A 25,258-nucleotide genomic window follows, 5' to 3' on the forward strand; every position below is an offset into this window, starting at 1 on the left:
ATGGTAGGCAAGAGAGGAAGCAGAAGAGTTAACTCAGCGTCATCGCGTCCTCAGAGGGGACCCGAACCGTCTCATGTTGAGGCGAGGCAGGAACAACCTCGTCAAGAGACAAGAACTGAGCAGCCCCGTCACGAGACGAGGGTTGAGCAAACCTGTCCTAATGAGAACGTGGGAAACTTGACCTTGGAACAGTTGGGTCAATTCATCGCCCGTACAGTAGATGAGGCCATGAGGAGGAACCAAGAGTCTATGAGTGCTGGGGAACGGGCCCATCGTCAGGAGCGTGAGGAAAATGTTGAAGTCCACCAGAGCAGGGTTGAAGAGACGCAACCACCTCAGAGTGGAGAAATTAGTGAGATGGGGGAGATGTGGAAGGAGATACAGAGATTGAGGGAGCAGGTGGGAAGCAGGGCGCCGGTACCCAAGAGAGGAAGCCCTTTTTCACTAGCCATCTTGGAGGAAGGGCTCCCTCCGAATTTCCGACAATCAAACGTTGGAGAGTATGACGGACATACAGACCCTGAGGAACACTTGGGGAGATTTGAGAATGCGGCTCTGTTGCACCAATATTCGGACGGAGTCAGGTGCAGGGTGTTTCTGGGCACGTTGGTGAGGTCAGCCCAGCAATGGTTTAATACCCTGCAGCCCAACTCCATACGGTCGTTCGAGGATTTCTCTGCAGCCTTCTTGCACCGATTTGCCAGCAGCAAGAGGCATCAAAAGAACTATTTGAGTCTATTTGTGATGAAACAACAAGAGGCTGAAACATTGCGGGACTTTGTCCAGCGCTTCAACACTGCAGCACTAGAAATACCAGCGGCTACCCCGGACATCATGATAAGCGCCTTTACCCAAGGGCTGAGGGGGGGAGAATTCTTCAAATCGCTGGTCAAGAAGCCTCCGTCGAGCTATGATGACTTGTTAGCTCGGGCGGAGAAATATGTAAACTTGGAGGATGCTCAACGATACAGGAGGATGGAAAACCGGCCCGGAGGAAGTAGGGTGGAGGGAGCCGAGAGAGGTGGAAAAAAGAGGGGTGCAGGGGAAAGAGATGAGGACAGAACCAAAGGTAGAGGACAATTCTCATCACATGTTCCTATGAATAGGAGTCGGGATAAGGTGATGGAGGTGAGGGAGTCGGGGGAGAGAGGGGAGAAGTCGCAGAGGGTTGAGAGCAATGCTCGACCTCCGCCGCAGGGTAGACAAGAAGGATCCTCGTCCAGGAGTGAACTGAGATCTCGCCCATCTTCTAGGCGGGGTCGAGGCCCTCCATGGATACATCAAAGGATCGAAGAGCCGAGAAGAGAAGGGCGGGGTCAGGATGCTCCTCGGGAACCTGTCGAACCGAGGAGGAGAGCAGATGGAGATAACCACCCCACAAGAGGAATGATTCATATGATCTCGGGGGGTGCTACTGATGGGGATTCCGGGCGAGCGCGGAAGGCGCATGGGAGGAGGTTGGAGAATTTTGAAATATCGAGGAGTGCAAACTTACCCCAGGATCCTGTCATCAGTTTTGGACCGGATGACCTCCGAGGCGTTGTGGCTCCTCATAATGATGCCTTGGTGGTGACAGCCACCGTTGCCAATTACGATGTGGCACGAATTTTTATTGATAATGGAAGCTCTGTTAATATCCTGTTCAAGAGCACCCTGGATCAGATGAATGTGGATGGATTTGAGTTCGAGCCAATCTCCACTCCTCTATATGGATTTGCAGGACATGCCATCCCGCCGCTCGGTCAAATTGTCCTTCCTCTATCTTTGGGACATGAGCCTCGGCGGGTAACGAAGATGACAACCTTTACTGTGGTGGACACCCCATCCGCTTACAATGGAATTCTTGGGCGACCAGCCCTCAAGGATTTCAGAGCTGTAGCGTCCACCTATCATCAGAAGTTGAAGTTTCCTGTAGGGAGGGAGGTTGGAGTCTTATGTGGGGACCAGAAAGTCGCTCGTCGATGTTATGAGGGGATAGTGAAAGAAGAGGGGAAGAGGGCACGTGTGGAGGTCAATATGATTAGAAAGGGGCGAAGTGGGTTGCCCGTGGTAAGGAGGAGGTTCATGAGGTGATGGATGAGAAGCCGGAGATCGTGACATTGGGGCCTGACAAGAAAACTCTAAGAATAGCCCCTGACCTTGACCCAGAGGTAAGGGAAAAACTTATTACTTGTTTACAAGCTAATCTCAACAGGTTCGCTTGGTCTGCCCAAGAGCTCACAGGGACGAGTCCAGAGGTAGCAGAACATCGGTTAAACATCTTACCGAATTCTCGTCCCGTGAAACAGAAGAAAAGACACTTCGGGCCCGAGAAAGATATAGTTATAAAAAAGGAGGTGGGAGAGTTGCTCAGTGCCGGGCACATTCGAGAGGTACAATTTCCTACTTGGCTCTCGAATGTCGTTCTTGTTCCGAAAAGTTCAGGAAAATGGAGGATGTGTGTGGACTTCAGAGATCTCAACAAGGCATGTCCTAAAGATTGTTATCCCTTGCCGCGGATAGATCAGTTGGTGGACTCCACAGCCGGACATCAGTATTTGTGCATGCTGGATGCTTATCAGGGGTACCATCAAATCCCCTTGGCCGTGGAGGATCAAGATAAAGTAAGTTTCATTACCTCTGAAGGAACTTTCTGTTACGTGGTCATGCCCTTCGGACTCAAAAATGCTGGAGCCACGTATCAGCGGTTGATGGATAAAGTCTTTTCTAAGCAGGTGGGGAGGAATGTGGAAGTGTATGTGGATGACATCATGGTAAAGTCTAAGGATTCGACCCTGCTCATACCTGACCTAGTGGAGACATTTTCCACCCTCAGGTCATATGGGCTGAAGCTGAACCCTCAAAAGTGTATATTTGGGGTGAAGAGTGGGAAGTTTCTGGGCTATATGGTGACAGAGAGGGGGATTGAGGCTAACCCCGAGAAAGTTCAAGCCATCCAGAGTATGGTCTCCCCTCGGGGGCCCAAAGATGTTCAGCAGTTGACAGGGAGGATTGCTGCGCTGGCACGTTTTATCTCAAGGTCCGCCCACAGGAGCTTACCTTTCTTCCGGACCTTGCGAAAAGCAAAAAAATTTGAATGGGGGCCGGATTGTGAGAAGGCTTTCACAGAATTGAAGGAGTACCTGGCCGAGCTTCCCGTCCTGGCCAAACCGGCAACGGGTGAGCCTTTATGGGTATATTTATCTGCCACTGAAGGGGCTGTGAGTTCAGTCCTTGTTAAGCTGGATGGATCGGTTCAGCAGCCGGTGTATTATGTTTCGCATGCTCTCAAAGGAGCCGAGATCCGATACTCCGGGTTGGAAAAATTGGCTTTGGCTTTGGTAATGACAGCCAGACGCTTGAGGCCTTACTTCTTATCTCATCCGATTGTGGTGCTCACGAACAGCCCATTGGGCAGAATTCTAACTCATTCGGATATGTCTGGCCGCTTGATCAAGTGGACCACTGAGCTAGGGGAGTATGACATCCAGTATGAGCCAAGAACATCTATCAAAGCACAAGCCTTAGCTGATTTTCTAGCTGAGACTGTGCATCTTGAAAATGAGGACCCTTGGAAAGTATATGTTGATGGTTCATCTTCTAAAGAGGGGAGCGGGGTAGGAGTGGTACTGATTTCACCAGCTGGGGAGGAAGTGAAGTTGGCAGTTAGGTTGGACTTTCGAGCATCCAACAATGAGGCAGAATATGAGGCTGTGTTGGCGGGACTGCGAGCAGCCAGAAATGTAGGAGCTACCCGGGTACTTATTTTTTCTGACTCACAGTTGGTAGCGCAACAGATGAAGGGAATGTATGATGTGAAAGATGAGAAACTTATTGAGTATGCTCAAGAAGTGGACAGAGTCAGAGAGAAATTCACGGAGATTACATTTGAACAGATTCCCAGGAGAGAAAATGAGAAGGCAGACACTCTAGCCAAAATGGCTGGGACAATGGGGAGTTGGAAGACTAGAGATGTGGTATTTCAAATTGAACTCACACCTCAAACGAGTTCACCCGCAGTTGAACAGGAGGAGGAGGATTGGAGAACCGCAATAACTGATTATTTGAAAGAAGGAAAGCTTCCCGATGACCCTCGCGAAGCTCGTAAGTTGAAGATGAAATGTTCCCGTTATGTGATGGTCGGAGATGTGTTGTTTAAAACATCTTTTGCAGGACCGCTTCTTCGATGTTTGAGTTATACCGAGGCTGATTATGTGCTCCGAGAGGTTCACGAGGGATGTTGTGGAAATCATCTAGGGGCTTATGCATTGGCGAGGAAAGTGATGCTCGCCGGTTATTCTTGGCCCTCGATACTGTATGATGCTCAAGAGTTAGTGATGTCTTGTGATAGTTGTCAACGTCATGCCCGATTGCATCACCGGCCAGCGGCCATGATGAAGACTGTCACGGCCGCATGTCCTTTTGACCAGTGGGGAATGGATATTGTGGGACCTTTTCCTACAGCTCCTGCTCAGAAGAAATTTCTTTTGGTAGCGGTTGACTATTTCTCCAAATGGGTGGAGGCAGAACCGTTGGCCAGAATCACTGAGAATGACGTCATGAAGTTCTTGTGGAAGAATATAGTATGCAGATACGGGGTACCCAGGAGACTGATATCCGATAATGGGAGACAGTTCCAAGGGGCCAAGATCCAAGCTTGGTGTAATGGGATGAAGATCCAACAGGTCTTTACCTCTGTAGCTTACCCGCAGAGTAATGGCCAGGTAGAGGTGACTAATCGGACGCTGGTGCAGGGTCTGAAAGTTCGACTGGGCAAAGCTAAAGGCAATTGGGTGGATGAGCTACCAAGTGTCTTATGGGCATACCGAACCACTCCGAGAGAAGGAACCAAAGAAACTCCTTTCGGTTTGGTTTATGGTACTGAAGCAGTGCTCCCGGCTGAGGTCGGGTTGGAATCGGCAAGGGTGATGCTTTATGACGAGGATAATGGTGCAAGACGTGCTACTGACCTTGATCTATTGGAGGGAAAGAGAGAGTCTGCCAGCATTCAACTGGAAGCCTATAAGAACCGCATTGCACAGTCTTATAATCGGAGAGTCGTGCAGAGAAACTTTCAAGTGGGTGATTTGGTCCTAAGGAAGGTGCAAGAAGAGCAGAGGGGAAAACTGGACCCAAAGTGGGAGGGTCCCTTCAAGGTGGTCGAGAGACTGAGCTCTGGAGCCTATTACTTGGAGAATACGCAAGGCAAAGCTTTGAAAAGGCCTTGGAATGCTTATCACCTCAAAAAATATTATTCTTGATTCTGTCATTGATGTATTTTATTTCCTGAATTTTCCTATGTAATCTATTGGAATTCAATAAAATCAAGTTCTTCCCTTTAGTTCATGAATGTTGTTATATTGTGAGAGTGATAAAATAATTCTATTTTCCTACTAAGGCATCGCCTAGTAGAGGGGTTCGAGGGTGGAAGTGTTGAATCTTTATTTTCCTACTAAGGCATCGCCTAGTAGAGGAGTTAGAGGGTGACGTGTTGAATTTTCGTTTTCCTGCTAAGGCATCGCCTAGTAGAGGAGCTAGAGGGAGATGAGGTTGAAATTTTATTTTCCTGCTAAGGCATCGCCCAGCAGAGGAGTTAGAGGGTGGGAACGTTGAAATTTTATTTTTCTGCTAAGGCATCGCCTAGCAGAGGAATTCGAGGGTGGAAGTGTTGAATCTTTATTTTCCTACTAAGGCATCGCCTAGTAGAGGAGTTAGAGGGTGAGGGTGTTGATTTTTATTTTCCTGCTAAGGTGTCACCTAGCAGAGGAGTTAGAGGGCTGGGGCGTTGAATTTTTATTTTCCTACTAAGGCATCGCCTAGTAGAGGAGTTAGAGGGTAGAGTGTGTTGATTTTTATTTTCCTGTTAAGGTGTCACCTAGCAGAGGAGTTAGAGGGCTGGGGCGTTGAATTTTTATTTTCCTACTAAGGCATCGCCTAGTAGAGGAGTTAGAGGGTGAGGGTGTTGATTTTTATTTTCCTGCTAAGGTGTCACCTAGCAGAGGAGTTAGAGGGCTGGGGCATTGAATTTCTATTTTTCCTGCTAAGGTGTCACCTAGCAGAGGAGTTAGAGGGCTGGGGCGTTGAATTTTTATTTTCCTACTAAGGCATCGCCTAGTAGAGGAGTTAAAGGGTAGAGTGTGTTGATTTTTATTTTCCTGCTAAGGTGTCACCTAGCAGAGGAGTTAGAGGGCTGGGGCGTTGAATTTTTATTTTCCTCCTAAGGCATCGCCTAGTAGAGGAGTTAGAGGGTGAGGGTGTTGATTTTTATTTTCCTGCTAAGGTGTCACCTAGCAGAGGAGTTAGAGGGCTGGGGCGTTGAATTTTTATTTTCCTCCTAAGGCATCGCCTAGTAGAGGAGTTAGAGGGTGAGGGTGTTGATTTTTATTTTCCTGCTAAGGTGTCACCTAGCAGAGGAGTTAGAGGGTTGGGGCGTTGATTTCTATTTTTCCTGCTAAGGTGTCCCCTAGCAGAGGAGTTAGAGGGTTGGGGCGTTGAATTTCTATTTTTCCTGCTAAGGCATCGCCTAGTAGAGGAGTTAGAGGGTGAGGGTGTTGATTTTTATTTTCCTGCTAAGGTGTCACCTAGCAGAGGAGTTAGAGGGTTGGGGCATTGGATTTCTATTTTTCCTGCTAAGGTGTCCCCTAGCAGAGGAGTTAGAGGGTTGGGGCGTTGAATTTCTATTTTTCCTGCTAAGGTGTCACCTAGCAGAGGAGTTAGAGGGTGAGGGTGTTGATTTTTATTTTCCTGCTAAGGTGTCGCCTAGCAGAGGAGTTAGAGGGTGAGGGTGTGGATTTTTATTCTCCTACTAAGGCATCACCTAGTAGAGGAGTTAGAGGGTGAGGGTGTTAAATTTTATTTTCCTGCTCAGGTGTCACCTAGCAGAGGAGTTAGAGTGTGGTGACGTTAAAATTTTATTTTCCTGTTGGGATGTCACTTAGCAGATGAGTTAGAGGGTGGAGATTTTATTTGCCCTAGCGGGTTAATAGTATCAGAGACAAACTCATGAGAAGCAGTAAATTCAAATGCAAAATACCCAAGGTTGCATAAACAAAACGAGTTCGTACATGTCAAAAGTGCGCAAAAGGAAATAGCCAAATGTAAACGTCCCAAAAGTCGCATAATCCTATGGAAAATAAAATAATGCAGAAAATAACATAAATAAAGGAGCTCAATCTAGGAATCGGGGGGGAGACTCGATATGAAGCTCTCGAAGTCGATAAAGTCAGTAGGGGCGCCTGGCGGAGGATAGCCCTGAGCATGGAAAAGGCCGACTGCACCCTCGAAGCCCACCCCCAGGTAGTGAAAAGCTTTCGGGCCACAGATCTCGACAAATTCTTCGGATTTGAGAAATTCCTCTTTGAAGGAGGAAACTTCTGCAGCGTGTCGCACCTTGGCATCTTCGAGCTCAGCTTGTGAATCCTTTAAATCTGTCTTTAACTTCTGGATGTCTTTAGCTTGGTCTTCTGTCAGTCGCTGGAGCTCGTGTTTCTCTTTCAGAAGCTCTTGTTTTTCCTTCAGAAACTCGTCACCCCGAGCTTGGGACTCCGAAAGCTCCTTAGCGTGTGTCGCTTTCATCTCATCGATAGTAGCTTGGAGCTGTTCACGAAGAGCCATGCCCTCGCGCAAGTCTTGGCAGGCAGTAGATCGAGTGGCGTTGGCACGCTCCACCAACTCCCCTATGTACATCATGCCCTGGATAAATAGACAAGAGTGAAAAGATGACAAGTAAATCATACATGTATTAGACATTAATCTAAAGAATAGAAAGAGAAATATACCTCAGTGATGCTGCTGCATGTCCGGCGAGTGAGGTCAGACCACCCCAGTGAATTAATGAATGCTGCATCCGCTTCGGAAGGAAGCTGATACATTATCTTTTGAGCCAGCTGAGTAGGACCTCGCCCCACAATGGCTGTAGCTGATGTGTATAGAGGATGTACCCCTGATGCAGGAGGGGGCTCCTCATCGGACTCAGATCCTTCTGGAGAAGAGACCGACACTACTGAGATCTCTGAAATCTTGCGTTTACCATGATGGGGGACTGACGGGCTAGGATCAACAGACACCTTTTGTTTACCGGACGGAAGAGGGGACTTGGCGCGAGGAGGTGGAGAGGAGGCTCGCTTTGGGGCAGACGAGGAGGAGCCCGTCTTCTTCTTCTTCACAGCAGCAGTAGGGGAGCTAGCGGACTTCTGCGCAGTAGTAGAGCAGGAACCTGTTTTCTTTTTCTCAGCGACAGAACAATCTCTTTTTGTGCCCGCCGTGACTGTCGGGGTAATGGACTTCTGGGGTGCTGATGAGGAACCCCCGGCCTTTGTCTTGGAGAGCTCACGGAGAAATAGGGCGTTCATGACTCTAGTACCTGCAAGCAGAGACAAAGAACCAAATGAGAATGTTATCAAGTAACATAACAAACGAAAGAAAAACAAGAAGTATGAAAGGGCGAGAATATCTACCAGCATCCTCCTTCAGCTTAATTTTCGCGGGACTTAACCCGACGTGGCACAGGAGATCTTCAGATAGAAGTTGGGGGATGCTAAAGCATCGGTCTCCTAATACACTCATTATGTGTAGATAATCCTTATCTTTCTTATAATCCTTTGAAAGCTCAGGCTTAGTGAAGTTAGGGCACCAATCAGTGGAACAAGTCAGTTCTTCCGGTGGCTGGATAAAGAAAAAGTATTTTTTCCAGTCCTTCACATGACTAGGAGCCCCATCGAAAAGCTTGCGGTTAGACCGGGAAATCACATAGAAAGGTCCCTCTTTTGACTTAGCTAAGACAAGGAAGTAGGAGAAGGTAGTGCAACTTAAAGGAAGATCTAAAGCCCGGAATAACACGATGAGGCAGCATATTGAGCGGAGAGCATTGGGAGTGAGTAAACCTAAATGCATCTTATAATAATTGCTCAGCTTCTGAAGGAAATCATCTAGTGGAAAGCGCAGACCGGCATCGAAATGGTGCTGGAAGAATGTGTAACAACCCTTGGGAGCTAAATAGGGACGGTCGTCGGGGGTAGGAATTATGATCTGGTGAGAAGAGGGAATATGCCACATAGTCCTAATTTTGGGTTCGCTACCGAAAGGGATGTGGGATGACAGATGACCATACCACAAGTTGTCTGCATTAGATATGTTCATTTGTTGGGTTACATGGCGAATCTCCTTACCAGGGCGGCTATGAGTGACGACTTCTACCTCAGGGGTAAATTCAGGATCTTCTAAGGAATTCCTAGACTCGCTAGACCTCTTGGAACCGCTCGCGGAAGTAGACTCAGAATTACTCGCGGAAGTAGACTCAGAACCGCTCGCGGAAGTAGACTCAGAATTACTCGCGGAATCAGACTCGGAATTGCTCGAAGAACTAAACTCGGCAGCATAGGAAGACATTTTCTAAGGACAACTGAGCAAATAAAAAAGAAGACTAACCCCGACGTAGCGTGGAAAGGTACACAAGGGACAAGACCGAGAGCTGCTGGGCGAGACGCGTGCGGGACGAGCGCTCTTGGGCGAGACTCGGGCGCTGTGGGGCGAGAGCGCTCGGGCGCTGTGGGCGAGACGCGGGCGTGCGGGGCGAGAGCTGCTGGGCGGGACTCGGGCGTGTGGGGCGAGAGCTGTTGGGCGAGACGCCGAGCGCTCTTGGGCGAGACTCGGGCGCGGTGGGGCGAGAGCGCTCGGGCGCTGCTGGGCGAGACTCGGGCGCTGTGGGGCGAGAGCGCTCGGGCGCTGTGGGCGAGACGCGGGCGTGTGAGGCGAGGGCAGGAGGGTGAGGCGCTGGGCGGTGGTTGGGCGAGAGTGTGGGCGAGACTGGGTGTTGGGGCGAGGCGCTGGGCGGTGGTTGGGCGAGAGTTTGGGCGAGATGCTGGGGCAGGAGGGCGAGGCACTGGGCGGTGGTTGGGCGAGAGTTTGGGCGAGATGCTGGGGCAGGAGGGCGAGGCACTGGGCGGTGGTTGGGCGAGAGTTTGGGCGAGACTGCGATCTCTCGGCGGGGCTGTGAGGCGAAGGTGAGGCGCTGTTGGGCGAGATGCTGGGGCAGGAGGGCGAGGCGATGGGCGGTGGTTGGCGAGACTGGGTGTTTGGGCGAGGCGTTGGGCGGTGGTGGGGCGAGAGTGATGGGCGGTGGTCGGCGAGGGTGATGTCGCGCGAGGGCAAGGGCGGAACTAGGTGCAGCCGAGCGAAGACGCGTGGTTACTAGGCGAAGAAAATTTGTAGAATGAAGCGTGAAGGGAATTCTGAGGGGGAATAGTAGTAATAAAGTGAGAGAGAAGTCCTATTTATAAAGAAAGCCAAGGACCAAATCTTTTCTTCCTGAACAGGATTGCGATTTGATATCTTTCACTTGGAGCAGGATTGCGATTTGATATCTTTCCTTTCAGAGCAAGATTGCGATATGATTTAATTTGCGATATGATTTAATTTGCTTCCAAATTTTTGGAGACTGACGAGAACGGCAGAAAGAAAATGCACGCCCTCACCCTTGCGAGTGGTTGTTTCTGAAAAAATTATGGGGGCGTTGCCCCCACACCCCCACGACCTGACCGGGCAGGTCGATCCCCGCGACCTGACCGGGCAGGTCGATCCCCGTGTTAGCGGTGAACATCATTCGTTAACGGCAAACAAAATTAATTTTTCTGTCACGGTCCGTCCTCATCGCCGATAAACCAAGGACAACACAACTAATCGAACTTTGAACCTACGATTCAGTTCGACTTGGGAGGGGGAGACTGGTGATACCCCATGGAAGACAGGCCCATCTTACGGCCCCATTATGGAAGACAGGCCCAGCAAAGGCCCTATTCTCCCTGGCTCATCCCTAGCCCAAGTGGAAAATAAGCCCCCCAAGGGCCCTAGCCCAAATGGAAGACAGGCCCACTAAGGGCCCAGGTATTCTCCTATAAATACCAGGTTTGGGTGTTCAGTTTATTCATTCACTATATTGTTTTCAGCAGCACCCTTAGCTGCTCCCCCCATATATCCTCAGTCACTGACTTGAGCGTCGGAGGGGCTACGCCAGGACACCCTCCTGGCCCCCTCTTAACTATCTTCTTTGTTATTTCAGGCTCAGGGTAATTTCCAAACCCGCGTCTGGATTAGTGACACTTGCTGGGAGCGGACCCTAAATTTCCCGTGAGTATCACTCAGTATTTTCACAAATTAAAAATTAGGAATATTAGTAGTAAACAATGACAGCTTGGGTATATACGAAGTATTTATATGTTTAAACTATTGTGATCTATAAAATGAGTATGTTTTTTGTGAGACGATATCATGAATCTTTATTTGTGAAACGAGTCAACACTATCGATATTTAAAATAAAAAGTAACACTCTTAGTATAAAAAGTAATATTTTTTCATTATGACCCAAATAAGATATTCGTCTAATAAAATACGACTTGTAAGACCGTCTCATGCAATTTTTACTCTATAAAATTTACATTTTTACCGATAAAAAATAAATGGATTTAGATTCACAGGGAATAAATTAAAATTAAACTATGTTATGATGAATCATTTTTATTCTTATTGTCAATTGACGAAAAAATTGAATTAATATCAGCTTAAATTCCACTCGTTTTCCATACACTGTCACTGTGCATGAAGGATATGATTTTCATTCACCTTTTGCTTTGACTTTCCATTAAATAATTTTTTTTTTTTGTTTCTTCAATCAAATCAAAATATCAAATCATAGCCAAAGTTCACTTGATTTTATTTATCGAACAAATATAATCAAAAGATAAAAGAATGTTTTGAAAAAGTTAATCTTCTGAATTTTTTACACCATCGCTCGGTAATTAGTACAGATCTTATCTCTTTATATCTGGAGTTAAAAGGAAACTAAAAATGGAGTGAATAGTTTAAGAATAACTTAGAGATGGAAAAAGATAATTAAAGAGGAATTTTTTAAAATCAATATATATAAATTCTAATATCGAGAAAAAGATAATTAAAGAGGAATTTTTTAAAATCAATATATATAAATTCTAATATCGAGATATTTGATATTTGAAAATTAGATATTGGATTCGAATATTACAAATAAAAAGAATAAGTAGTGAAATAATTTTTTCACCCATATAGAAATTAGTTTTGCCACAAGATTGTATTTACGGTGTGGGTTGCTCTGAAAAACGAAGAAAAAAAGATAAAATTAGCACGTGCAAGAGGGTATAAATGTTGAAGACAGCTCGACACCTTGATACGTATAAAAGGAATAATTGATGATAAATAATTATGAGTCAGCGCAGTAAATAAATATTTGATTAATGATTAGAAATTTTTCATATTTATATATTTTCGATGAACTTGTCACATAAGATTTGTCTAGTGTGATTAACTTGACTGACATGGTTCGTAAGTTATTTTGTTAGTCCGTAAATTTGTTTGAATAAATGCTAACAGTAGTGTAGAAACGAACTTGTAGAGATAAAGCAATAACCGAAACAAGTATGATGTTTACGGTATGACTATTGTGTAAAAGAAAGCAAAATCAAATCGAGATCTATAGCGTGTACAGTTTCCTTAAAACAGATTCGCCCTCTCCGGTATGTGCTTCGAGGTTTCAGCGGACGTCTGTTTCCCAGGATATAACGGAACTACCAGAAGTGACTTAGCACGAAACACTACTACGACGAACTGAAAACGTACATTTACTTTATCAACGAGATTTAACGGGGGCCAAATGGAAAGATAACAATATGAAATTCAATAGAGTGTTTGAAAGAGATAAAATTTTCATATGTTTGAAATGAGAAAATGAACACACTATTTATAAGCCCCAAAATGCACACCAAGAGTCATGCAAGATTAATTAAATCAATTAATCTTCCTATTAACTCAACAATATGAAGAGTCTAAACTATTCAATTAGCTCAAAAATGTGGAGAGCCAAAAGATATTCTCACATTCATGAGACATAATTTTTATTCAACCTCTAAATTTGATTAAAATTTTCACAAAATTTACTCATTACACATCAAATAATAACCACGGCATGTCCATACGTCATAAAAAATTGTGAATAATTGACATGACAATTAATTCTTCCCAATTATTAATTAGTTCCAAATAATTATCTGGTTGTATGAATTTATTTCTTTAAATTATTTGACCCTAGTAGATCTGAAATTGGTAGCACAAAATTTATAATGTTATAGTCAAAAGTCTTTCAAATATTCTATGCGAGCTAATGATTTGATTTCAAAAATAAATTTCTGATTTGATATATTAAATTAATAAAAATTGATTTATAAACTTAGGAAAGTTACAATATCTAATAGATGAGCTTTTTGAAATGATACTCATCATGGATTTATAACGTAACTTAAGTCGTTAAAATATGGCAAAAATTTGTATGAGACAGTCTCATGGATAGTATTTTATGAGAAGAATCTATTATTTGGGTCATCCATGAAAAAGTATTATTTTTAATGCTAAGAATATTACTTTTTATTGTGAATGTCGATAGAGTTGGCCCGTTTCACATATAAAGATTTGTGAGACCGTCTCACAAGAGACCTATTCTTAAAACATAAGCCGAAAGCATTCGAAATTCAATTAATATTTACATTAACCACACAAATAGAACGAAGTCACAAGGTCCATGTCGTGTTATGTGATCTCGATTCAGTATTACAATTTCTTCCAAGGTTTGGACCACCGTCGTTCGCTGTCAGTCATTTTTTGGTAAAATTATTGTAAAGAAAAATAATAATTTAAGTGTCATTTCAAATATCAAATCATTTTATGGAACACCCTCAAATGTATAAAATAAAAACATCATAATTTCGATCAAATTACACTAGTGTATCAATTGGCATTCCACAAAATAGAAGATTATATTAAGGTTACATTTGGTTGGAATGATTAAATAAACTAATGATTAGTATGTAAATGATAAAGAAAATGATTGTGATAGAAATGTAATATATGACATAAAATAGTATTATTTTTTGTATGATTTTTAAGTATGGGATAATTTTGAATGTTTTGATAAAATGACGAAATTGTCTTTTTCTTTTCTTTTTTTCTTTACTCCGGCGACGGCCCGATCCGACGGTCGGCGGCAGGTCGGTGGTCGGCCGGAAGCGGCGACTGACGGCGGTCGGCCGGAAGCGGCTGGCGATAGTCGGACGGAATCGGCGACGGCGGTCGGCCGGAAGAAGCGGTAGCGGCGGAAGCGACAGAGGTAGGCGGTCGGCGGTTGCTGGCGGCGGTGGGAGATCGGTGGAAGGAAGTCGTGGGGAGTTTAGATTTAGAAGAAGGGTAAAATTGGAAAAATAGGATGGATTAAGAGTGAGATAAATAATCCTAGGGGGTAAGGAGGTATTATTTTAACCTACCTAATATAACCTAATCATTTATAGGAGGGATTGACCTGGTTAAATAAAAAACGTATCAAACGAGTGATTAGGTAGGTTTAAAAAAAATAAACCTTCCTAACCCTATCAACCAAATGCAGCGTAAATAGATTAAGGCCTTATTTCTTATGACATTTTTTTGTGGTTAATCCTAGTTTACTTATTTATTTTTCCGTGGTTAAATAATATGAGATTTCGGGATTGTTCATTAAATTTTTATAGAAAAATAAAGTCTAGGTTTAATTAGACATATATTTTTTTTAAAACTAGATAGATTAGTTAAAAAATTTTTTTAAAAAAAACAACTAATAAAGACAACTTAATTTTCTAGTTTTTTAAGAATAAACTTATAATTTACTTTTGGAAAAAGTTCCCCCGAGAAGAGCATGTCCATAATACATGAAAGCTGTAGATAAACTACTAGTGCTGCCATAATAATGGCATGATTTTATAACCATATTATACAAAATCTAATTTTTTTTTAAAAAAAAATTGTTTATCCAACTTAAAAATTATTTTGTTAAACTCCATTTTAATTTCAAATTTTTAATTTTACTATAATATTAACAATAAAAAAAATTTAATTCAAAAAAATAATAATTGAATCAATTTAATTTATACTATCTTATAATGAAAATTGAAAAAGCATCTTAGATAACTACTTTAGTATGATAACTTCAAAATTACAATTAATTAATACCTTTATTTGGAATTAATTTACTAATTATTTATTTGATAATTTATCCAACAAATATGAAAACTGTTCATAAAAGTATATAATTTTTTTAGGATAGATAACATATTTTTTTAATTGAATAATAAATATTATTAGATAAACTTGAAGAAAAAAAATCCGAGAGATCTTATAAAACAAATAACGATAAAAAAAATACAAAAGAAAAAAATAATGTTAAATTCTAAATTTCCTCACTAAAAAGTATTAAACATAAAAAACAATTAAAATAACCTATGTATTTATTATTTTTCAAGAGTAGGTCTTTTGTGAGACGGTCTCGTAAATATTTATCTGTGAGACGGTTAACCATACCAATATTCACAATAAAAAGTAATATTTTTAGCATAAAAAGTAATACTTTTTCGTGGATGTCTCAAATAAGATATATATTTGTCTCACAAAATACGACCCATGAAATCGTCTTACACAAGTTTTTGTCATTTTTAAAAAAGAAGTAAATGTTATTTTTATACTCACCAATGTTTACTGCATGTGAACAAGTCTCATCTGTGGATCATGCCAAATATTTCTTTCCACACGTACAATGGTCAAAAGTAATACACATAATTTTCCATATTAATTTCATTTTCCCCATCTCCACTTTATTTTAATATTTAATTTCCATTTCTCCCTATAAATTTCACCGCAATCCCCTCTTACCTCAGAACCCATTTATTTTAACACAATCTTCAGTTTCTCTCCATCGCTCCTCCACAAAATACAATGAAAGAAATCTCAAAAATCAAAGTTATTTCACTATTTATTCTTTTAATCATTTCTCATACATCTGCTCGCCTTCTCCCCACACATCAAGGTACAATTAATATAATTACCTTTTCTTTTATCAGTTCCTGAATTCTTTCTATGTATATATTATGTTGGATCATAATTCAACATGTCTACTTTCTTTATACAGTTGATAAAACAGAGGTTAAGCTTAATGAAAAAAGCAGCGCACTGGAAGATGATTTTTCCAGTGTAAGGCCCTTTATTTAATTATTTGGTTTTAAATTTTTTTTTTTGGGTATTATTAACAAAAGGGTATTTATATTTTTGTGTATCTCGAATAATTCTGAGCCATCAATTTTTTTTTTTTTTTTGAACAGTTGATGGGAATGGAGGAATGTGGCGATAAAGATGAGGAGTGCTTAAAGAGAAGAATGATCGCTGAAGCTCATCTGGACTACATTTACACACAGCGCAATAAAAAACCATAGGATTTTAATTAATATATTTGGCTACATAATTATAGAAATCTTGTTTGATTTGTTGGTAAGTTAATTTCTCAAGTGTTGGTATAGTTTTCTAGTGCGTAGGGATTAGAAAAGAAGATGAGGAAATCTTTGTATTAAGACCATAATTCAGGTGGTAATTTGTAAACTCTTGTTCTCATATATTTCTTCTGCGCTTATAGTATTTACTATTGTATCTGGAAAGTCGGTTTTTAGAATTAATTTTTTTAATATTCAAATAGAAATAATATTATAAAAAGATAAGGAGATGTAGTATAAAAATTTGAAATTATTATATTTAAATGAAGTTATATGATGATTATAAATAATATTTAGAGACTGAATACAAATTTGAAATAATAAACAAAAATCTTAATAATAGACTTAGAGCTTATATAAATCTTTATATTATATTTCATATGATAACATTAATAAAACATTGCATATATTTAAACCGACGTAGTAGCACATTTATTTTCGATTTTTAAATAATATTTTAGTTGATTAAAAAAGACTCGATTTTGTACACGGGTTATCGTAGAAGTTGGAAAGATGATTCGGACCAATAACGAAAAATGGGGTGGCAGCACAGAAGGGTTCTTTCTTTCTTTGTGTCCTCTTGTCTGACCAAAGAAACAAAAGGCGACAGAACAAAAACGACGGGTCAATTTCAAACTCTGTGGACTATTCGTTGACTTAACACATTTCGTAACTATTTTTTTCATTATTATTTTACGATAAACAATACCGACCAATCATAAATATATTTTCTAATAATCTGTCGAACTATTTTTAAATAATTTTTCATAGCCATGATCAACAGCTGTATTGCCGTGTAAACATACCCGACAAATTGGTCATCTTCATCAGTTGTGCTTCAATAATTATTTATCACACGAATAAATGACTATTTTGGTTTTGGTTTGAAAGATGAGATTAAATGACAAATTATATATATATATATGTGTATGTATGTATAGTTAAAACGTTGCATTAGATCGTAACATGGTGAAGGAAAATTGCATATATATTGTAGAATAATTAATAATTAGAACAAAATAAGCTAGAAACGAGACATCAAGTTGATTAATATATAAATTATATGATAAAATAGTATAAGAAAATATTAGGTTGTTCCAATATATTTTGTACGGACAGAGTCTTACAGGGGAACTGCAGGCAAAAGCGTAAAAGATAAGATAATAAATAGCTAAAATTACACAAACGATTATATTCACGTGACAAGACTTGTAAACAACTAGAATGAATATGTAAATGATAACATCCTCACGAGAAATCCCAGGGATAGTCAACTTTTACGCGCGAGTCACAGGACAGGAAGAGAGACCATTCACACAGACAAGTAATCAGTACAAAAATTTCCAACTTCCGAAGCCACCAAATAAACAATAGATTTTCATATTTGGATGTCAAAAGAGATGCAAAAAAACAATAGTTTTAGAATGAAAGGAAAAAATCATGCATGTGTCTCTGATAAGTGAAGTTTACCCATCCATAAACACAAGTCAATCGATCCCTCATCAAATTTCTCCGATCGACTCCTAAACATCAAGAAGTAGTGAGAAGTCTACCAAGTAAGAAATAGCAACAAAATATCTATACCTTTCAAGACATCAAGATGTGCAATTCCAAAATCCATGCTGGAACAGCCATTCAAATCCAATGATGCTAATGGCAGCTCATTACCCCTCAGGTAAACGGAAGTGACATGCTTATGTCAGGTCTTCAAAAACATAACTAGTGCATGTCCCATCCTTCAGAGAAGAGTTGGAAGACCATGATACCAAAAATTTAAAATCCTACCCTGCTACCCCAACTTACAAGACATCAAAACAAATTGTAACATTGACATTGGCTTATAATAAGCCTCGACATGCTGGAGATACAGAACTGCATAAACCATTTCTCGAACTCTGATGTTTTGGGATGCATTCAGAAGCCTTGAGAGGGGAAGGAGAACATGATATGAAGAGTAACAATTCAGACTATTGAATGCTGTCTGTCCTGCTTTCAATACTTCTGAACTTCAAAGGCTGGAATCAATGAAACTCAAGACTTGTATTCAGAACTGGCATTTCTTTCAACAAAATTAGGGAGGGGCATGTATGAGCCATTGGCAACTTATGTATTTCTTTTACAATGAAATATAAAAACAGAAATCCTTGAAAGGGTTGTAAAATAAACTACAGGTAGCAGCTTCTGAGGTTCATAGACATAAAGCAACATGTAAGCTAAATGGTTGATAAACAAAAATTCTTTTGGCTTCCCTCTGCATGTGCAGTGCAAGGCTTAGAGATCGCAGCAAAATTCTGAATGATCTGTGCTGGATATACCTGAGACCTTAAAACTATTTCCCACATCTAGATGTTATGCATCTTCCTGCAAAAGTAACAAGAGAGTCATGTAGGATAACAGCTTCTTGAGGTGAGGAATAATACCAAATTACAATCCCTGGATGCATAGTAAAGAATATATCCTACAATTAAAATGAAATACCATTTTTGACATTTTTGCCAAGTTCTATGACATATTTTAGAGTTTTGTTCACGAATGAATATATCCTACAATTTAAATGAAATACCATTTTTGACATATTTGCCAAGTTCTATGACATATTTTAGAGTTTTGTTCACGAATGAATGCCCACAGTTGAAAACGAACAAAACTACAGTTTACCAGTTTAATACGACAAGCCAGCCCCAGGTCATGAAATGCTTGATCAGATATGCAGTTAGGATGGACTATAGGACCAAGAAAAATATTATCAACAGCAGTTCCAGTCCTTTCATGTGACTCTGAGGATGGGTTTGTCAAGTAAACAGCTCCTTTGAACATCCACTCATCCCTTCCTTGACTGTAGAGATCATCAAACAGCTCACCACATAAAATACATGCACAATTATTTTCATCTGCAGGAACCATGTGGTCATCACTTTCTGTTGTTTCGTCCGGACCTCCCAACAGGTCTGTGGCACTATCGCTGTCATGAAAGAGGCCAATTCCAGCCACCCAATCATTTGAGTCTGTATACCACCTCCTTGAAGTTATGTTGGAAGAGTTCTGCTCAGATTCCCTTATATCGTGCCAATCCATGTGTCTATCAAGTTGTTCTTGACACTTGACCCCAAGTCCACATATACTACACTGATGTGGGAGACCAGAAAGTTCACTGACAACAGCTGAACTAAAACTACGAACTACATCGGATCTGAATTCAAAGCCTATAAGATTTTTTATCTTTGTTGTTGACTGGGGCATATCATCAGAGACCTCAGCAGCAGACTTTAATGAAGATGGCTTATCCGTGATGGACGAAAGAGGTTTGTCAATGATGCCAGGAATAGAAGAAACTGGGGAAGAACTAGTGCTCGGAACCCCGGGACCTCTGTCCAGAGATTGATTGGATATTTTTGTTGAGTTAAAGGATAACGAATCAGATTTTGAAGAGGCTATTAAGCCTTTTGCAACCAATGAGCTTAGAAGGCTAGAAACTGAATCAGATGCAGCTTTAACTGCAGTTGGAGGCTTTTCCGGGTGAATACCTGCTACAGAGGAGGGAGGGGAACCAGGTGGCAATGATGGTTGGCTCACCTTCGCAGGAAGTGCAGTATTTCCAAGCAAAAGCCGTGAAGGAAAATTGGCATGAGGGTCACTTGGAAGAGCTGGTTGCACATCTCCTAGCGCTGATTCCAGCCCAGATTCTTGAATCGGCATAGCCGAGCGACTTTTGACAGTACTACTATTAGGTATACCACTTTGAACTACAGCAGCTAACATACTGCTGGTGATCGATTGTCCAGGACCAGGGGAGTCAACAGTATGCGGATTCGATTTATCAGACGATGAAGTCACCATTGTAGAGTGACGATCGGAGGCTGAAACTTGTGACAGAAAAAGATTTTCTCTGCTGGAAGGATCAAAACGAGAGACTTTAGTATTTTTTGGCTGAGTAGAGGGGAAATGTTTTCTCTGCTGAAGAGGATTCACAGCAGATAAAGTTTCAGGATGCAACCTCTCCTTATTAGACTGAGTAACATCTCGATATGGCAAATGTTGAGAATCCGGATAATTTTTATTGTTAGACTCCATGTTTCTCAGTCCTGCGAGATTTCTTGGGTCTGTAGGAGGCCCAACGGAGGTATGCTTGTATTCTCTGGCTGAGAAAGATGGCGAAGGTGAATGTTGGTGCACAAACTTTGGTTTCAAAGATGCTGAAGCTCCAAGAGTCGGTCCTTGTGTTGTACTAAAAATTTTGGGTCCATAACCCGGAGTTCCAACAAGAGAGGTGTTTTCATCAGGCCCAGAAAGAATCCTCCCTTCGGCTGAAGCTTTATCATCAACCCTTGGCTCAATATCATGTACACCTTGAGACCTTCGGAGACGGCTAGCAGTGTCCTGCATAAGAAATGCCATTATAATAATGATCAAACCAAAAGAGACTGAACAGATCCCTGCCTGTTTAACACCCGCCAAAAGCATCAAAAGATTAAAGCACAGGATGGACATAGTGCACAACTGAACCATAAAAAAACGCTTTTCACATATCTTTATCAATCCACGGGACACAAGTTAAGATTTTTACAATGTCAGATGATTCAACAGTTTAGAAATGCCTGCCTTCCACCATCAGTTAGTGGGAACAATCACGAAACGAGCAATATTTCTGAGCATTCTCCCACCAGCACAGTTGAACACTTGAACTTGTGCATGAGTTTATGTTTCAACTTCTTTGCTATAAGTGCATGAACTAGAACTCATCTACACTGACTTTGCTATGCTTCAGTACGGCCGCCCAAAACTACAAACCCAGACCTGAAGGCACAAGCTCCTTTCTTACTAAAACATGACATATCATGATGCAAAGTGACTCACAAAGGATGTCGCAGAAATCTTTACAGCTACAATCTTTGTTAACACCAAAACCAATTGTATTTAGCAATTCGCTAAACCTTCATGAACTTACCAATCTTCCATAATTTTCAGGCACCCGAGGATCTTTCGCAAAAGTCCCAAGTGCATCGCAATCAGTGGGTCTAGAATTTATTTCATCCCATGTATACTCCAAGTTCTTCCAGCTCCTATTCATTCCATCAATTTTCCTACTTACGAAGTTTTTATTGTGCTGTAGATGTGACCCAGAGTTTGAAGGTTCAAATCCATGACTCGTGTCAAAACCATTGTTTTGTTGGGATATTTTCCCCGTTAGATCGAAACCAAAATCATAACAGGACTTGTCAAATACTTGCACTTTCGATTTTTCACTAACTCTTCCAGTTCCCAAGCTTATACGCCCTAATATATTGGGACCATAATCCGAATGTACTTGTGCTGCACTTGAATTTCTGTCATGCACTGACTCATCTACAAGATCTCTATGCTGATGCTGGATGGACTGTTAGAGTAGAATAATTTAGAACACAGGTTTCCAAATATAAAACACAAAACAATCCACAATCATATTTTCCACCTGTACCTTAGCATAAGGTACAGCCCATGATTTCCCAGAATTAATACCGGAAGTTCTCTCTGGTGCTCTAACATCATCAATTGACTTCATTATGGCTCCATTATCGTCAGCGCTAGTTCCTCTAGCTTTGATTGTGGATACACATATGAAGGTCATATGATGCACACGAATAGTTAAATCAACGAGATGCAGCAGCAAAAAGTTAGCACAAGCAAACACCACACGATCCAACACTTTCTAAGAAACTCAGGCAAAATATAAAAGAAAGGCAAGGTGACAAAGCAGCTGCCAAATCTGGTGTTTATATAATATGAATAAAATGTAGAAAAAACAATTCACTTGTATTCACCAGGTAGCACTTAGCAGACAACAGATAAAAATATTAAAGCTGGCAATGGAATTATCCAAATGGCTTATGGGGTCCTTACCCTGGTGATCTCAAATTGCTGCCTAGCCTCCAAATACTTGGGGTTTACATGAATGCTGGGCGCAGGGTGTTGGGATTGTGAGTCCGGCCTAGACACTGTTGTTCCTTGAGATGAAACTACAGTACTAGTAAATCCAAGCTCCTTCTCGATAATCTGGAGCGACTGCAGAGAGAAGACTCCTTTCCAGGTGCCAAAAAGGTGGCGCATGCTTTGATGTATTGAAGTATCAACCTGCCTATATGCCTTGCAGAACACCTGGAAAATGCACACGAAAGGAATAATTAAGAAATTATGGAAAAGGCATTTGACTGATTGTTTTTAACCTCAGACAGAAAATGAAGGGTGAGGAGCCCAATTCTTGTCCCCATAAGCCACAACTGCACCACAAGTGTTTCTACCATAGCAGTACTTTGCATGAGATACAAATACTGATAATCTAATGATCTAGCAATTCCTCAAGCAACGATCTGAAACAACAATATTTACAAATATTACCTCGGGTAATCTGTCAGCAAAGGACTTTATATAATCCCTCCCAATATTCTTCACGATACTGTCCAATAAATACAGAGACGGCAGCTTCTGCTCACTCGGAACCTGTAAATTCCAGTTGTCAGGCATCATATGCACAGGATAGATGTCGGAGACATAATAAAATGACATCTACATTGAGCCACATTATAGCACCTGGGAACCAAAGAGTGGAGTTTACAATGCAACATGAACCAAGTTCAAGTTTTTGAAATTCCCCAGATTTGTCTTACAAAACGAAGAGATGGACCTGACTCCAGGAGATTTGATTAATGATTCACAATAGCAGAGCTGAATAATGTTCCACGCAGAAAGTTCCAAGGCACGTTCATTGAATGTTAGAAATATAAGATAACAGTTGCTAAGAGCTCCTAAGCATGCACCTACCGTCAAGCCAAGGAACGGTCATTTAGTGACCATGCACCCAGACGTGAAGTATGTGTTTGGAGCACCTTATCGATTCAAGGCTTCTAAGGTTTGTCGATACACACATCAGATATATCTAGCGCGAAATACAACTGAACAGTTCATGTTTATTGGGACACTGACGACTCTTTGTTATATTATTGTCATATAGTTTGCGAAGAATATGTCCATGCTGCATGACATATTTTTATTCATCGATCCAAAGTTTAGAATGTCTGGCTGAATTTTGCTTTAATAAGATGTATCGACAGGCTTCAAGACGCAGCTGAGGAATCAATACAATTCCCAAATGCTTGAAATGTAATATGGACAATTTGAGACAATATAAAGGAACTGGATGTCAGATTTCACTTGGAGGTGATGGAAATGATTCACATGTGCATGGATTCCAGTTCAGCATGGTCTTTCTTGATATTATTGATGATACAAGTGACTGGTTTAATATGTTAATCGAATTATCTTTTAGCCCTTGTCATCCCACAACCACGACACACACTGATGAGCTAGATTGGATGAATTTCACAGTAAAATTATAAAATTATGTACTTAAAACTTTCATTTCTTGATATTGGCATACATCAACTTTTATACGACCACAACTAAGTAAAGATGATGCCCACTTACACTTTTGCCTATTCTCTTTTCCAACTATTTCTACAGGGAGTGGCATCATATAGCAAAATGTAACCAGCAAAATGAATGAACCAGAATCACCTCGAGGATATTAGCGCAGATAGTTGCTGCAATGGCCTTGGCTGCATGTAAATTCTCGCCAGCAATAATAGTTAAGTTAGTTATAATCGGCTTCGAGTTGAAAGTCAACTCAGCTAAAGCAGTCTTGTACTGAGTCACCAGCTCATGATGCGGCTGCTGACCTGGCAGTTGAGGGAAAGGCCCACGCACTGAATCGCGGCTCTCGGAATCCCGGTCTCTCAAAAAACTCAAGCCGCCGACGCCGGAGTTTGAAGTCGCCGGCCGTTGAGTGAATCCTCTGCGACCATTGGAGCTGCGATCTGATGCCGTAGGAACCTCGGTGAGCCTAGGTTTCTTCAGCCCCGGCTCTTTTGAAATAGATCTATCAGATGGTCTACGCAAATTCTCCATTCCCGTTGCAAAATCACAAAACCCTAAAGCCGTTGGTGAAACAACTGCAGCACTCTATGACAAAATTGCAAAGTAACGAACTAAACAGAAACAAAAACTCGTCTATGACTAGCGAACTCGATTACAAGTAAAGCGAATGTTGCAAATAAATCAAAAAACACGAAACCCTCATTCAAATTCCTACAAATTGAAGTTTACGTATTACACAGAGCTTCCAATAATAACATAGCAAATTACATATAGTTACAGATAAAACAAATAGGGTTTTTATAGCTGAATTATTGGAATGGACAAGGCTGAAGCGCACGCTTCCGCGCCTGTGGGTACTGACCAGACCAGAGAGTCGAAGTAGCCCATTTCCCAATATATACAATGAGAATGGGCTTTGGAGCAAAGCTGATTCAGTTCTTGAACTTGGGCTGAAATTTCCGGTTTTTAAAAATGAAAAACCATAGCTTTTGTGCCTCTGTCCTAATTTTCAGTGGATATTTGACGTGAAGATTGCACAAACCTCTTGACGCGCAATGCTTGTTATATAATAAAATTTTGTATTATAAAATTATATATTGTATAAAAATTTATATTTTTATTATTTTACAATAATTTTAGGGGCAGTTGGTGAAAAATCCCCAATCATAATATATCTTTGGGTTCACTCCCTACCCACAAAATTGTGGTACTATGTCATGTGGAAATGTGGTACACTTCATGTGGAAATGTGGTACTAAAAAAGTACCTAGGAACTGAACACAAAAAAAAACGGAGGCTGGGGACTGAAAGTGAACTTATGAAGATAGAGTTATTTTCAATATCTAATATTAAATAAAAGAGAAATATATTCATTAAATAAAAAAATGGAAAAGTTATCATAACTCTCTATCTTCAATCTTAACTTTATCCTCTTTCGTTAAATAAAAAAATGGAAAACTTATCATAACTCTCTATCTTCAATCTTAACTTTCTCATCTTTCCTTAT

General features: G+C 41.1%; 4 protein-coding genes across 5 annotated transcripts; 2 read left to right on the top strand and 2 right to left on the bottom strand.

The window, feature by feature from the left end:
- LOC140839274 (uncharacterized) lies at window positions 1–2,073 on the top strand. Its single transcript, XM_073205913.1, has one exon. It carries the CDS (start codon window positions 1–3, stop codon window positions 2,071–2,073), a length of 2,073 nt encoding a protein of 690 aa, XP_073062014.1.
- A 4,923-nt stretch (window positions 2,074–6,996) lies between these two features.
- Window positions 6,997–9,472, bottom strand: LOC140839776 (uncharacterized). The gene is made up of 3 exons (XM_073206715.1): window positions 8,436–9,472; window positions 7,758–8,341; window positions 6,997–7,671 (listed from the first exon to the last, which is right to left on the bottom strand). The coding sequence occupies exons 1-3, from the start codon at window positions 9,364–9,366 to the stop codon at window positions 7,153–7,155; spliced, it is 2,034 nt and encodes a 677-aa protein (XP_073062816.1). The 5' UTR covers window positions 9,367–9,472; the 3' UTR covers window positions 6,997–7,152.
- Window positions 9,473–15,687: 6,215 nt separating this feature from the next.
- LOC140839777 (putative phytosulfokines 6) lies at window positions 15,688–16,489 on the top strand. Its single transcript, XM_073206716.1, has 3 exons — window positions 15,688–15,887; window positions 15,990–16,051; window positions 16,180–16,489. The coding sequence occupies exons 1-3, from the start codon at window positions 15,797–15,799 to the stop codon at window positions 16,288–16,290; spliced, it is 264 nt and encodes an 87-aa protein (XP_073062817.1). The 5' UTR covers window positions 15,688–15,796; the 3' UTR covers window positions 16,291–16,489.
- A 1,183-nt stretch (window positions 16,490–17,672) lies between these two features.
- LOC140839778 (polyadenylation and cleavage factor homolog 4-like) lies at window positions 17,673–24,665 on the bottom strand. Of its 2 annotated transcripts, XM_073206717.1 has the most exons (7): window positions 23,893–24,665; window positions 22,717–22,818; window positions 22,221–22,476; window positions 21,800–21,918; window positions 21,290–21,718; window positions 19,003–20,721; window positions 17,673–18,705 (listed from the first exon to the last, which is right to left on the bottom strand). In XM_073206717.1, the coding sequence occupies exons 1-7, from the start codon at window positions 24,280–24,282 to the stop codon at window positions 18,694–18,696; spliced, it is 3,027 nt and encodes a 1,008-aa protein (XP_073062818.1). In that variant the 5' UTR covers window positions 24,283–24,665; the 3' UTR covers window positions 17,673–18,693. The 2 variants fall into 2 exon arrangements, with proteins under 2 accessions (XP_073062818.1, XP_073062819.1); XM_073206718.1 differs by lacking the exons at window positions 21,290–21,718; window positions 21,800–21,918 and having other exon boundaries at window positions 22,222–22,476; window positions 23,893–24,659.
- Between the last annotated feature and the right edge of the window lie 593 nt (window positions 24,666–25,258).

This window comes from Primulina eburnea, chromosome 8 (assembly GCF_022965805.1).
Source record: "Primulina eburnea isolate SZY01 chromosome 8, ASM2296580v1, whole genome shotgun sequence".
Classification (NCBI taxonomy): Eukaryota; Viridiplantae; Streptophyta; class Magnoliopsida; order Lamiales; family Gesneriaceae; genus Primulina; species Primulina eburnea.

Excerpts from the sequence above, each read along its gene's own strand:
- LOC140839777 (XM_073206716.1), top strand. The coding sequence starts at position 15,797 with ATGAAAGAAATCTCAAAAATCAAAGTTATTTCACTATTTATTCTTTTA. Across the intron at positions 15,888-15,989 it reads CCTTCTCCCCACACATCAAG|TTGATAAAACAGAGGTTAAG; the intron begins GTACAATTAATA and ends TTCTTTATACAG. Across the intron at positions 16,052-16,179 it reads TGGAAGATGATTTTTCCAGT|TTGATGGGAATGGAGGAATG; the intron begins GTAAGGCCCTTT and ends TTTTTTGAACAG.
- LOC140839776 (XM_073206715.1), bottom strand. The coding sequence starts at position 9,366 with ATGTCTTCCTATGCTGCCGAGTTTAGTTCTTCGAGCAATTCCGAGTCT. Across the intron at positions 8,342-8,435 it reads TAAGCTGAAGGAGGATGCTG|GTACTAGAGTCATGAACGCC; the intron begins GTAGATATTCTC and ends CTCTGCTTGCAG. Across the intron at positions 7,672-7,757 it reads CATGCAGCAGCATCACTGAG|GGCATGATGTACATAGGGGA; the intron begins GTATATTTCTCT and ends CTATTTATCCAG.
- LOC140839274 (XM_073205913.1), top strand. The coding sequence starts at position 1 with ATGGTAGGCAAGAGAGGAAGCAGAAGAGTTAACTCAGCGTCATCGCGT.
- LOC140839778 (XM_073206717.1), bottom strand. The coding sequence starts at position 24,282 with ATGGAGAATTTGCGTAGACCATCTGATAGATCTATTTCAAAAGAGCCG. Across the intron at positions 22,819-23,892 it reads TCTGCGCTAATATCCTCGAG|GTTCCGAGTGAGCAGAAGCT; the intron begins GTGATTCTGGTT and ends TGGAATTTACAG. Across the intron at positions 21,719-21,799 it reads GGGCTGTACCTTATGCTAAG|TCCATCCAGCATCAGCATAG; the intron begins GTACAGGTGGAA and ends CTACTCTAACAG.